This window comes from Tamandua tetradactyla, chromosome 14, assembly GCF_023851605.1.
Source record: "Tamandua tetradactyla isolate mTamTet1 chromosome 14, mTamTet1.pri, whole genome shotgun sequence".
Classification (NCBI taxonomy): domain Eukaryota; kingdom Metazoa; phylum Chordata; class Mammalia; order Pilosa; family Myrmecophagidae; genus Tamandua; species Tamandua tetradactyla.
The window spans coordinates 53,132,304-53,144,899 of record NC_135340.1 but is presented as its reverse complement, the minus strand read 5'-3'; the positions used below and the strand labels follow the sequence as shown (position 1 = coordinate 53,144,899).

The following is a 12,596-nucleotide window of genomic DNA, read 5'->3' as shown; positions in this document are numbered from 1 at the left end:
CCCCAGCAGGTGACATACATCATACATGAATTTAATAAGAGAGTATAAATGTGGGTCTCCTAAAATCAATAAAAAGACTTTAGTTACAGAAAAGAAACTAAACTCCTTTCTACAAAGGGCAGATAATAATAAAAGTCATCTAAATGGACAAATGGAGAAAGGAAGACCTATCAAAAGCACATATTAATAAAGCAGGAATGATTTTCCTTTTCAATAAGAGCTGGAAAATAAAAGCCATTAAAACCCACCTGGGTCCGTTTTCCACCTTGAATTTCATCTCTGTTCTAACCTCACGGTTGTTTTATTCATAGTAACTCTAACAGCAAACAGGAGGAAAAGAGAACAATTTTTTTTCCTGAACCAAAGTGCACAAAAACGCTCATCATTTACAGGTCTTGGCACTATTTGAAGTGCTGTTATAACCATGTATTTTTCATGGTAATGGTCTGCATCAAGCAAGGAAAAAGGAATGATGTGTCCTTTTAGAAACTCTTTAATTCCAGGTAGGTGAAGCTGACCATAGGTTCCCTCCCCATTCCAAAACAGAAGTCAAGTCTCTGCAGAAACAGAACACAGAAGCAGCACTAAAAGGGACCGGGGGTAACCCTGTCACACCTTGATGACAGCTCCAAAAGCTCCTTTGCCGAGAAGCTTCAGTTCTTCAAACTCAATGAAATATCGGGAGAACTGTCTCTGTGTCTCATTGCAGAATGCAGCACTGGGTAGCTGGTTGCTAGGAATAACAGTCTCAACATAATCTTGTCCTCCAGAATCTGAGTGAAAACAAAGAGTAAGAGACAAATGAGACCTTTAAAATATAGGAAGAGCTACCATATCCAACAAGGAAAATTATATAAGCACTGGAAAAAAGGTCTCCAAAAAGTAATTTTAAAAAGTACCTCTGACCTGGCACATCCTTTAATACTTCTCATCTTACCCTCCTTAAATCGGTAGAAATATGTAATTTTGCCATGTGGGGGTAACAGAAACAGAGTAATGAAGTGAGTGAATGAAGGACAGAGCCAGAACTCAAACCCAGACCCCCCCCCCCCAACTCATTCCAACCTCTTCTGAGGTTCCTTAATCTGCTTGGTCACAATTAATGGGTGACCAACAGAAACTGACTTAAGGAGCATCAAGGAAATCTCGTGACATGACAATAAGGGTGACACAACAATAAGGATTACTAAACGTTACCAGAGGCTACACCAATGAACACTCCATTGGTAGAGACTGGGAAAATCAGGGTTGCGAAACAATTCCATGCAGACTGTATTTATTAAATGACTGGATTTATGTATGGCTCTGTGTAAGATAAAATAAATAACCCATGTAGCCTCTTCCAATTTTAGGCTTGTGTATAATTTCAAAATAATTTAAGGGTATCAAAAAAGAAGGGCCACAGACTTACCTTCAGGACTCTGTTCCAGTAAAGGCATTTTGGGCTGAGGATTTATAAAGCTGTGTTTTATCAGCTGCTGAGGACTCCATCTTTCCTTGTCATCCAAGCAAACGCACCTCAGTGGGAGGGAAAGAAGAATCTCAATAACTCAAAATAATTGTGAAACTGGCTAATCCAAGGCATTTAATTATGGGCTTATTTTTTAAAGGTACACATTAGAGAGTTCATGTTACTTATGGACCAAAATGCACCTATTAGGTCAATTTAAATCAATAAATATTCCTACAAGATTAGATACTGAACGCCAGGCTGGGTGCCACGGGGAATAAAAAAAAAACAGAGAACGTAGGGTCTCTAGAAGCAGGAAAACTTATCCTCATGGAACAATTAAAAAAAAAATTTAAGGTAGCACAAGTAGGCTATGAATTTTCACTTCTGTTAAGGACTTGCCATGCTAAACTAAGCCTTTCTGGGACCAGTCACAAACAAAGCTTTCTAAAAGGAAAGTAAAGCAGATCTCTTTTTGAGGGTGGGGCCCAATCTGATAAACTTTAATTGAAGTTTATTCATAATACGGAATAAGTTGCTAACAATTACGGACTAATTTTTGAAGTCCCATGTTTTACCACATGATCTTTTTTTTTTTTTAATTAATTTCATTTATTTATTTTTTATATGGGCAGGCACCGGGAATCGAACCCTGGTCCTCTGACCTGGCAGGTGAGCATTCTTGCCTGCTGAGCCACCGTGGCCCCACATGCTTTCTTTTAACTCTATCGCTTGAGGCTATTAATGTTCTGTTTAATGTTCTAATAAATGCCTTTTTGCTTTTTAAATGATCAAAAGCACACAATCTCAAGTGTTTCTCAAACTGAGGTTCCTAGACCAGCAGCACCTGGGAATGTGTTAGATATACAAATTCTACCATACCCCAGACCTAGTAAATCAGCAAATCTGGATTCACAGTCATCTGTAGCTTAACAAGCCCTACAGGTGATTTCAAATCCAAGTTAAAGTCTGAGCACCACCGTTTTAACTCATTTAAGCTGTCTGGGTTCCAGATAGCAGGGATACCCAAGTACACCACATGGTAGCCCTTGGCCCTAACTGCAGAAAATGTGCTTAAAAGAACCAACCATCAAGGTGAGTCTAAACTTTAAAATAAAGTTTAAAATATGGTTTAAAATACATATAAAGTGGTAAAAGCAACTATCGCAAAAGGGTAACATTTTAATTTTTGTATGTCACAGCACTGAAAAGCAAAGCACTCTTAATTTCACACCTTGAAAGGGCAAGGAAAGATTCCAATAAATCTATGTGCATAAGATACTGTATTTTTCCCTAAATGTAAAAGTAATTTTTAATTACATAAGTAAAAGATGAAAGCTTCCTCCTTATAAATATTAAAACATTATTGATAATGATCAAGTTTTTGACCAAACCCCCATTCTCTACACTTCCTCCCCTTCTGAGTGTTTATTATTCCAGACCTTTTTCTGTGCATTCACATAAACACACAGCAAACTAAAGATATGATGTATTGTGAATATTTATTTTTAAATGACATCATCTTGTATATATTATTCTTTAACTTGCTTTTTTTCATTTAACTATGAGTCCTAGAGATCTCTCTAAAGATCTTTTTTTTAACTTTTTTTATTAATTAAAAAAATTAACAAACAAAACATTAAGAGATCATTCCATTCTACATATACAATCGGTAATTCTTAATATCATCACATAGTTGCATATTCATCATTTCTTAGAACATTTGCATCAATTTAGAAAAAGAAATAAAAAGACAACAGAAAAAGAAATAAAATGATAACAGAGAAAAAAAAAGATTATAACATACCATACCCCTTACCCCTCGCTTTCATTTACCACTAGCATTTCAAACTAAATTTATTTTAACATTTGTTCCCCCTATTATTTATTTTTATTCCATATGTTCTACTCTTCTGCTGATATAGTAGCTAAAAGGAGCATCAGACACAAGGTTTTCACATTTGCAGAGTCTCACTGTGAAAGCTATATCATTGTTCAATCATCATCAAGAAACATGGCTACTGGAACACAGCTCTACATTTTCAGGCAGTTCCCTCCAGCCTCACCACTACATCTTGAACAACAAGGTGATATCTACTTAATGCATAAGAATAACCTCCAGGATAACCTCTCAACTCTGTTTGGAATCTCTCAGCCATTGACACTTAGTCTCATTTCACTCTTCCCCCTTTGGTCGAGAAGGTTCTCTCAATCCCTTGATGTTAATTCTCAGCTCATTCTAGGGTTTTTTCTCAGTCCCTTGATGCTGAGTCTCAGCTCATTCCAGGATCTCTGTCCCACGTTGCCAGGAAGGTCCACACCCTTGGGAGTCATGTCCCACGCAGAGAGGGGAAGGATGGTGAGACTGCTCGTTGTGTTGGCTGGAGAGAGAGGCCACATCTGAGCAACAAAAGACGCTCTCTTGGGGGTGACTCCCAGGCCTAAATTTTAAGCAGACTTGACCTATCCCTTGTGGGGCCAAGTTTCATGTGAACAAACCCCAAGACTGGGGGCTCAGCCTATACCTTTGGTTGTCCACACTGCTTGTGAGAATATCAAGAATTCAACTTGGGGAAGTTGAATTTCTCCCCACTCTCACCATTCCCCGAAGGGGGCTTGCAAATACTTTTCCAGTCACTGATCAAATCACTCTGGGATTCATCGGGGCATCACTCTGGACAAACCAACAAAATCTCATATGCTACCTGAGATTCCAAGTACTTATGACATTCACTCAAACTATCTACATGAGTTATATTAGGAAATGCTCTAGTCAAAATATAAATTTTGTAACAAATAAACATTTTTTGCTTTAGGCTCACACATAAGGTGACATTTTAAAGTATTAATTATCATCTATTTTCAACACCCTGCAATAATGACATTCCTTTGTTCCTCAGGCAAAAACATTTCTTAAATTTGTACATTGTACATTTCACTACTATTATACACTCTAGGCATTCTTAGATTATACCATCTCGATCTTTACCATCTATCTTTCTTTCTGATTTCATTTATGTCCCCAGTCCTCCTCCCTCTATCATTCTCACATGCAGGTTCATTCAGTGTTTTAACATAATTACATTACTGTTAGGTAGTATTGTGCTGTCTATATCTGAGATTTTATATTCAGTCCTGTTGCACAATCTGTATCCCTTCAGCTCCAATCACCCAATATCTCACCCTATTTCTATCTCCTGATGGTCTCTGTTACCAAGGAAATATTCTAAGTTTATTCACTAACGTCAGTTCATGTCAGTGAGACCATACAGTATTTGTCCTTTTGTTTCTGGCTAATCATGCTCAGCATAATGTCCTTAAGGTCCATTCATGTTGTTACATACTTCATAACTTTATTCTGTCCTACAGCTGCATAATATTCCATCTTATGCAAATGTCACAATTTGTTTAGTCAACTGTCTGTTGATGGACATTTTGGCTGTTTCCATCACTTGGTAATTGTTAATAATGCTGCTATAAACATGTAAATGTCCATTTGTGTCCTTGGCCTCGTGACCTTTGAGTAGAGACAGCATATACATGGGTCCTGTTTTTTAAACCATTCTGCCAGACTACGTCTTTTGATTGGAGAGTTTAATCCATTAACATTCAGTGTTATTACTGCATGGGTAGGACTTTCTTCTACTATTTTGCCTTCTGGATTTTATATGTCATATCTAATTTTCCTTCCTTTTACCTTTACTCATAGTCTTCCTTTCTACACTCTTCTCCACACCTCTCTCTTCTGTCTTCGTATCTGTCTCTAGTGTTCCCTTTAGTATTTCTTTCAGAGCTGGTCTCTTGGTCACAAATTCTCTCAGTGATTTTTTGTCTGAAAATGTTTTCATTTCTCCCTCATTTTTGAACGACAATTTTGCTGGATATAGAATTACTGGTTGGCAGTTTTTCTCTTTTAATAATTTAAATATATTATCCCACTGTCTTCTCGCCTCCATGGTTTCTGCTGAGAGATCTGCGCATAGTCTTATTGCGCTTCCCTTGTATGTGATGGATTGCTTTTCTCTTGCTGCTTTCAAGATCCTCTCTTTCTCTTTGACCTTGGACATTCTGATTATTAAATGTCTTGGAGTATGTCTATTTGGATCTATTCTCTTTGGGGTACGCTGCACTTCTTGGATCTGTAATTTTAAGTCTTTCATAAGAGTTGGGAAATTTTCAGTGATAATTTCCTCCATTAGTTTTTCTCCTTTTCCATTCTCTTCTCCTTCTGGGACACCCACAGCACGTATATTCATGCGCTTCATATTGTCTTTCACTTCCCTGAGTCCCTGCTCATATTTTTCCATTTTTTCCCTATAGTTTCTGTTTCTTGTCGGATTTCAGATGTTCTGCCCTCCAGTTCATTAATCCTATGTTCTGCCTCTCGAAATTTACCATTGTAGGTTTCCATTGTTTTTTTCATCTCTTCTACTGTGTCTTTCATTCCCAAAAGTTCTGTGATTTGTTTTTTCAGACTTTCAGTTTCTTCTTTTTGTTCTTTCTTTGCCTTCTTTATATCCTCCCTCAATTCATTGATTTGGTTTTTTATGAGGTTTTCCATGTCTGTTTGTATATTCTGAATTAGTTGTTTCAGTTCCTGTATGTCATTTGAATTGTTGGTTTGTTCCTTTGACTGGGCCATATCTTCAATTTCCTTAGTGTGATTTGTTATTTTTTGCTGGCGCCTAGGCATTTAATTACCTTAATTAGTTTATTCTGGAGATTGCTTTCACTTCTTTTATCTAGGGTTTTCTTGCTGGATGAATTTGTTGTCTATCTGTTCTTTGACATTCTGTTCAGCTTTATCTGAACCTTTAGCTTAGGTTTTATTTAACAGAGGAGAATTTTTCAGTTCTTGTTTTCTTGTTTCTTGCCCTGCTTGTGTGGTACCTTCCCCCCCCACACACTTAGGAGGGTCTGCTTAGATATTATAGACCCCAGCCAGATTTTCCCAGACCAAACTGGCCTCCTATCAGGAGGTAAGAGTCACCTGCGTCGGTTTTCCCTGAGCATGAGACCCAGCAGGTTGAAAGACTTTCCTGTGAAGTCTCTGGACTCTGTTTTTCTTATCCTGCCCAGTATGTGGCGCCTGTCTGACTGCAGGTCCCACCAGAATAAGATGATGCGGTACCTTTAACTTTGACTGGGGGTTTGTTGGAGACAGAGGAGAGGTTGTAGGCTGATTTTAATGGCTTCAAATTACCAAGCACTGGTGTCTGAATTCCTTGATGGAGGGATTCCACCTGGGTGGGCCTTCACCCCTCCCCTGGGGAAGGCACAGGCTCCAGATAAGCCCCCAAAAGAGCTCACTTCTGCCTATGCCTGGGGCAGTTGCAGCCTGAAAAGTCCTGCCGCTGTATCCAGAGGCAGTCAAGCCTTTGTAGATACACAACCACAAAAACCTGTTTCCTTCTTTTTTTTCCCCCTTTTTCTGTCAGTCCTGCCCCCTTCGTGCCGGGGCAAAAATGAGCAACCTCCGCTTTGATCGGGTTCACCTAAGCTGGGGGCCTATTTTTAGTAGTCAGAATTTGTTAATTAGTTCCACAATTGGCATTTGATTGTGCCCAGTCCCTGCTGCTGGTAAAGTCGTTTCCTTTCCCCTCTGGGAAGCGGCCTGTGGGGGAGGGGCGCTGGCGGCCGCAGCTTTGGGAACTCAAGGTTTTGCGGGGTGCTCGCAGCCGGTCCAGCTGGTCCAGACTGGGGTACGCTGTGTGTCTGGTCACTGACGTGGCCCCAGGAGCTGTTCTGTACTGTTTCTGGTTATTTAGCAGTTGTTCTGGAGGACGAACTAAAACGCGCACGTTGTTAAGCCGCCATCTTGACCCGGAAGTCTCTCTGAAGATCTTTTAAAGCTCTTTTAAACTGCTGTATAGGTACGGTCCTACAAGAATTTACTTCTACATTCTCCTACTATTCAATTTTTAGGGTTATTTCCAATTGTTCATGTGTATAAAAAATGCATGCCTTGATGGCTTTCTGAGGTATATATCCACTTTAACTTAGCTGAGACATTATTGTGATTGACATGATAATAAGTCTGGATCAAAAAACAAACATGAAAGTCTGCTTAGAGTGCATTTTATCTTTAAGAGATTTCAGAGTCACCAAACTCTCACTTAGATGAAATACTAAGCCCATAATTTGGCAACACAGTAGCCCAAAGTAGCAAAGGTGGGCACCAGGTGCAGGTGTGAATCAAGAGTGCTTGGAAACATACACATTAAGTCCAGACCCTCACTGCTGAGGAGGAGGACTAACCACTTCCAAAGGAATCCTCAGAAAACCTCAGGAGGCAGGCAACATTAACCCCACTTTACAAGGGAGGAAACTCAGGGTGGGAAGTCAGGCGGCTCAGTCAGTACTGGAATAGATACAGGGTCTGAGCCCAGCTGCTGCTTCCAGACTCCTAATCACCACAGACAGCACAAAACCTTTCTCCAAAAGGTGTTCACTCATAAGTAAAAACGTGTACAAATGGAATCCTGCCGTTCTTTTATTCTCTGTGAATGACCTCTTCCTTTTTAACAGGGCTGGGTAGCTGGCAACAAAGGTAGTAAAACAATACCATGCAGCTCCTACGTAACCAAGCACGGCCTAGCAAACCCCTCTAGGAAGCTAAAGGCATATTAAAAAACACTAAAGAACCACCACCTGAACAGAATCAGACTGCTTATCTCAAGTTAAAAACTGAAAGAGAGTAGCTGTGTTTTCCGTAAGTGGTGAACTAGCAAAGTTTTATCTACAGAGCCAGCCATTTTGCTATTCAATGTGCAAGCTATCATCTACTTAGATTAAAAATACACAATGCTATCGCCAACCTTTACTAAATTACTCTTGACGGATGAAGAAGGGCAGAAGACTAAAGGAATCAAGAACGAAATGAGTCTCTCCTTCAGTGGTTCTCTAACCATATTTCCTCTGATGTCACTTAAGCTAACTTCATCATTAGCGTTCATTTAAATAAATATTTTTGAAGTTCTACAGCATTAAAAAGAAATTATAGACTATTTCTTTGACTTGAGTTTTTTATATTCTTTAAGGTAAGAACACAGCATAAAGAATCAGTCAACCATTTTACCAATACATGTGTATCACATCTACTTCTATTTCGTGCTGCACAGAAACTTTCTTATTTAAATATAAGTGCAGCCACTTACACATTTGTAACAGGTAAGACAATAAGTGATAGGAAATAATATGGATCAGGTCAATTGGGATGTATGAGGACAGGGAAAGAAATGTAAAGGGTAAAAGAAAAGACATATAGGGAGTGAATGAAATGAATAAAAGTAAGTAGTTGAGAAAAACAGAAATAAGCTGAAAAATGGAACGAGAGTGTTAATAAACCAGTCTAGGTAATTTCTGCAGGAAGGATGGATCAGGGGTATATCTGGAAAAACTTAGACAGCAGGGATCTTCATTACCATCTAACAGAGAAAATGAGAAAACTTAGCTCTGGTTTAGACTGAGAACAGAGGTGGGACAGAAGTACAATTTTCTGAATCACAAGGAAGGCTAAGGTCTTGTCATGGTCAGGTTCATGTGTCAACTTGGCCAAGTGGTGGTACCCGTTTGTCTGGTTTGGCAAGTGCTGGCCTGTCTGTTGCTATGAGGACATTTCATAGAATTAAATCATGAGCATGTCGGCTGCATCCACAGCTGATTCCATTTGTAATCAGCCAAGGGGCGTGTCTCCTGCAAGGAGTGATGCTTAATCTAATCACTGGAAACCTTTTAAGGACGATTCAGAAGAGACAGGTCTTCCTGTTTCGCCCGTGAGCTCTCCTGTGGAGTTCGTCCAGACCCTCCATCGGAATCGTCAGCTTCACAGCCTGCCCTGCCAGTTTTGGACTCTATGTTCCCATGGTTACATGAGACACTTTTATAAATTTTATATTTACGAATATTTCCTGTAGCTTCTGTTTCTTTAGAGAACCCTAACTAAAATACCTGAACAAAGACTCTAGGCCCAAGAAAAGCCTCTCAGGAAGGATTCTCTCAGACTAGATAAAACTTGGCCAAAAATGAAATGCACACTTGTCATTTACTGGTGTTAAGAAGGCATTTGTATTCTACAACTTGCCTGAATAAGACATTGCTAATGTAGAAGAGTGGTTAAGAAGAATGAGAGTCAGAACTGCACTCCTAAAACTGTTTTCTAAATAGGAGGATTTGTCTTTGACCCCTGAGGAGCCATAACGAGCTGGACAGAGAAGGTCTTCCATTTGGGATAACCACAGCTCAGCAATAGGTATAGCAATCCTTATTGACTTCCTGGAGTACACCAGGCAGTCCCCCAAATTAATCTGAAAATCAATTAATAAGTTCAAATGAATTTAGGAAGCGTGGGAATTGAGAGAATGATAAACATAAGAAAGAAAACCGAAAATATGCAGATGGAAAAGTTTAGAAGAACAAAGAATTAGCCCTAATCCTGGTCTTCAACTTTTCAGTTTACACATCACTTAGATGCTTAGCCCACCGAAACACAATGAAAAGAACAGGAATGAAATCCAATCAGAAAGAATCTCAGTGATACTCACTTCTTTAGAAAATCTTGAAAGTCTGCGGGTAAGTCACGAGGGATGGTTACAGGATACTCTCCACATTCCTGACCTTGGCTGAGGGAGAGCAGAAGAAGGCCAAGACGCCAAACATCCCCTTTCTTCCCTGTTTTATTAGGCAGGGCGTTGTCACTAAAACGAACTCGGCTTTGCTCAAAAACATCCTCCTTGCAGATGTCTGCTAGGCGCTTGGAAATGCTGTAGTCTGTAATCTTGATGGTGCCCGTTGCATCCAGCAAGACATTCGAGGTGCTGAGAATCTTGTGCACCACGGAATTGCTGTGCAAGTAATCGAGGCCTGCCAAAAGCTGTGACGTGTACTTTCGAAGCTGTTGCACAGGGAGGGGGCCAGAGTGGCTCAGGTGCGTGGCGAGAGAAACCCCATTGATGTGCTCCACTAAAATGTCTACCACAATGGAGTCATCTTGCTCTTTGACATTCATGGCGAAGTAGCGTACTACATTTGGATGACTCAGCTTCACCAGTGAGTTGAATTCTGTTTCTACCCCTTGAATCTGAGAAAGAAAAAAACAATAAGATAATATTGGGCTGATCAGCATTAACTGGTGCTTCATTCCCAAAGTGAAGTATTTGATAGAAAATGTACTTTCAAAGAAGAGGATAATGAATGTTCTGAATTGCATCTTCCTTTACATGGCCCACCTACTAGTTCATAAAGATGGAAAAATTTAGTTAATTCTCAACTTCTTAACTCAAAATCTAGTTGGAAATACTGTAATATTAGTGAACAGCTTTTAAAAGCAATTTCTTTTGAGATGTGGCCACCAGAAAAAAGTAGAAACAGTTTTTTTTTTTTTTTGGGTGCATGGTCCAGAACTCAAACCCACGTCTCCTGCATGGAAGGTGGGCATTCTAACCACTAAACTACCCGTGCACCTGAAACATTAAGTTTTAAAATAGCCTTTTCTGATTATAAAGATATACAGCTAACTTTTTTTTAAAGTAGTAATACAATGAAAACACTGAAATTATCCATCTCACCGTTCTCCAAAGATAACAATTTCATCATATTTGCTTAAAATTTTTCTTTCTATTCGTAAGTCATATACATCTTTCTATTTGCCTGTGCTCAGGCGGGGGTTGATCTTGATCTTCACTGTGCTGGGTGCCAGCACTGTGATCTTCTGTATCCTGTTGGCGATGCTTGGGTACATGGTGGTCCTGCCAGATAGCACCGTGTTGGCATAGAGGTCCTTGCGGATGTCCATGTCCCACTTCAGGATGGAGTTGAAGGTAGTTTCGTGGATGCCGTAGGCTTCCATGCCCAGGAAGGAGGGCTGGAAGGGGGCTCGGGACAGCGGAAACTCTCATTGCCAATGATGATGACATGCCCATCGGACAGCTAGTAGTTCTTCTTCAGTGAGAAGAAGGAGTACAGTGGCCATCTCCTGCTTGAAGTCTGGGGTGACACAGCAGAGCTTCTTCTTTGGTGTCGCGCATGATCTCCTGCTCGGCCGTGGCGGTGAAGCTGTAGCCGCGCTTGGTGAGGATCTTCATGAGGTGGCACATCAGGTCCTGGCTGGCCAGGTTCAGAGGCAGGATGGCATGGGGCAGGGCATAGCCCTCACAGATGGGCACTGTGTGAGTGATCCTGTCACCGGAGTCCACGACAATGCCATGGTGTGGCCTCAGGCTGGATGTTCATGGAGGGATGCTGAAGGTCTCAAACATGATCTGGGTCATCTTCTCATGGTTGGTCTTGGGATTGAGAGGGGCTTCAGTCAGCAGCACCAGGTGCTCCTCTGGTGCCATATGCAGCTCTCTGTAGAAGGTATGGTGCCAGATCTCCATGTTGTCCCAGTTGGTGACGATGCTGTGCTCAATGGGATACGTCAGGGTCAGGATGCGTCTCCTGCTCTGGGCCTCATCACTCACAAAGGAGTCCTTCTGGCCCATGCCCACCATCACACCCTGGTGCAAGGGGTGCCCCGCAATGGATGGGAATACTGCCTGGGGAACATCATTACCCAACAAAGCTGGCCTTGCACATGCCAGTGTCATTTTTGACCACGAGCACAGTGAAGTCATCATCCATGGTGATCTTGGGGGTGGCAGGTGTAAATCAGTGGCGGTGGCAGCAGAGCGTCAAGAGGCCTGTGCTCGCAGGGTGGATGTGGTCTCGGTGGAACTACTGTCTTTAATTTCCTTATTACTTATTGCAGTATGCAATATTAAATGCTCTTTTTTTTGTATGCTGAAGGGCGGGGTCACATTCATTATTTTTCCATGTGAGTATCCCGTTATTGCAGCACCATTTGTTGAATTTTTGTTTGTTTGTTTGTGTTTTGGGGGGAAGTACATGAACTGAGAATTGAACCTGGCTCTCCCGCATGGCAGGTGAGAATTCCACCAAATGAACTACCCTTGCACCCTCTAAATGTTCTTAATCTTAGTATTAAGCATTAAGTTAAAATTTTTCCAGTCTCCCAAAATAGTTTTGAGGCAGTATTCAAAAGTGTGGAGAAAACAGAGATGAATGCAAACCCCCCCCCCCCCCCCCACAATTATGAAATACAGTTTAGTCCTAGCTGCAGAGACGGCTGTTAAGGCCATAATAAGAA

The 12,596-nt window shown here is 40.8% G+C and overlaps 1 protein-coding gene and 1 pseudogene across 1 annotated transcript in view; both read right to left on the bottom strand.

Moving 5' to 3' along the window:
* Window positions 1-12,596, bottom strand: part of EIF2AK4 (eukaryotic translation initiation factor 2 alpha kinase 4) — a 120,787-nt gene that overhangs the window by 66,673 nt on the left and 41,518 nt on the right. The window contains exons 9-11 of the mRNA XM_077127431.1: window positions 9,994-10,529; window positions 1,412-1,518; window positions 616-773 (exon numbers count right to left, since the gene is read on the bottom strand). Coding sequence (XP_076983546.1) covers window positions 616-773; window positions 1,412-1,518; window positions 9,994-10,529 — 801 coding nt within the window. The remainder of the gene's footprint in view (window positions 1-615; window positions 774-1,411; window positions 1,519-9,993; window positions 10,530-12,596) is intronic.
* On the bottom strand, window positions 10,568-12,558 carry LOC143655112 (actin, cytoplasmic 1 pseudogene; annotated as a pseudogene).